This window comes from Octopus bimaculoides, chromosome 2 (assembly GCF_001194135.2).
Source record: "Octopus bimaculoides isolate UCB-OBI-ISO-001 chromosome 2, ASM119413v2, whole genome shotgun sequence".
In the NCBI taxonomy this organism is placed as follows: Eukaryota; Metazoa; Mollusca; class Cephalopoda; order Octopoda; family Octopodidae; genus Octopus; species Octopus bimaculoides.
The window spans coordinates 7,930,499-7,931,600 of record NC_068982.1 but is presented as its reverse complement, the minus strand read 5'-3'; the positions used below and the strand labels follow the sequence as shown (position 1 = coordinate 7,931,600).

Sequence of the window (1,102 nt, the reverse complement as noted above, 5' to 3'; positions counted from 1 at the left end):
TTGTGTTAACAACAAACAAAATGAGGACAAATATCCGTCAAATATAAAAAGTTTCTTATTCTTTACTTTACTTGAAGTAATAGTTTGTCCTATACTTTTATAGGTGTAATAACTTGTCCTGTACTTTTCCAGGTTTATAATCTTAAGAATATTACCTTTCTTGCTCGCATTTTTCCATGTAATATAAATACATAGTTACTTTATCTCATTATTTTGGTCTTAATGACCATTCTTATTACAGAACGCTAAAAGAGGGAAATACAAACTGTACAGAAGACTATGAGGAATATGAGCCCTGTGCCATGCAATCATGTCCACCTGTCTGCAATATTTCTGACATTGGGTTTGCTAATTTTGAATTGATGCGAGAAGATATTTGCGAAAAATGGTAAGTTATGCTCATTTTATTTTTTTGTTTTCTTCTTATTTTTTTCACAACCATCAAATGTTGATTGCAATCTGTAAACAGTTTTGAGTAAAGACCGAAAAGAGAAGTATGAACATTCTATGTGCATGTTCACACTGAATTCATAAAACAGAAAAGAAGAATAAAAATGCAATGAACATGTCAAAATGAAATGGAAGTTGAGAGTAAAAGAAGATATATATGATGGTCTGCATGCCACATCTACCATCAAAATCAGGCAGCCTCGCTGCAATTTTCTTGTAATTACAGAGGCAATGGTACAAAATTTTAAGTAGTCCTTGATGTAGGTTAAAATCATAATAGCTATGGCTCCTGTAATGAATTCTAAAAATCTTACTATGAAGTATAAGCATGAATTCATACTGGCTGTGTTTGTATGTATATATCGTCATTAGATTATATATCCAAATATGAAACACACTCTAAAGCATAGAGCAGTAATGTATTTATAAGTAGTTAAGTCTATGTCTGGTCACAGAGTGACCAATGGTTTTGCATCTGCAAAAGCCTTAGCCCTGTGGACATCTCATCAAACTCTAAAGCCAAAGACAAATGTAACTCTTCACCTCTTGGAAGCAGGAATCCATTGTGGTTATTTGGTCAGTTAGTCACCAAAGAATAGTCCTGGTTCAGTGAGGATGAGTTATCTCCCTTAGACCAGTTTCCCATGAACCA

At 33.4% G+C, this 1,102-nt stretch overlaps 1 protein-coding gene across 1 annotated transcript in view; it reads left to right on the top strand.

Annotated features, from left to right (window-relative positions):
• LOC106881016 (SCO-spondin) overlaps window positions 1-1,102 on the top strand; it is a gene marked incomplete at its 5' end in the record, with an annotated part of 70,750 nt that overhangs the window by 41,176 nt on the left and 28,472 nt on the right. Inside the window, one exon of the mRNA XM_052965950.1 lies at window positions 242-388. Within this exon, the coding sequence (XP_052821910.1) occupies window positions 242-388 (147 nt within the window). The remainder of the gene's footprint in view (window positions 1-241; window positions 389-1,102) is intronic.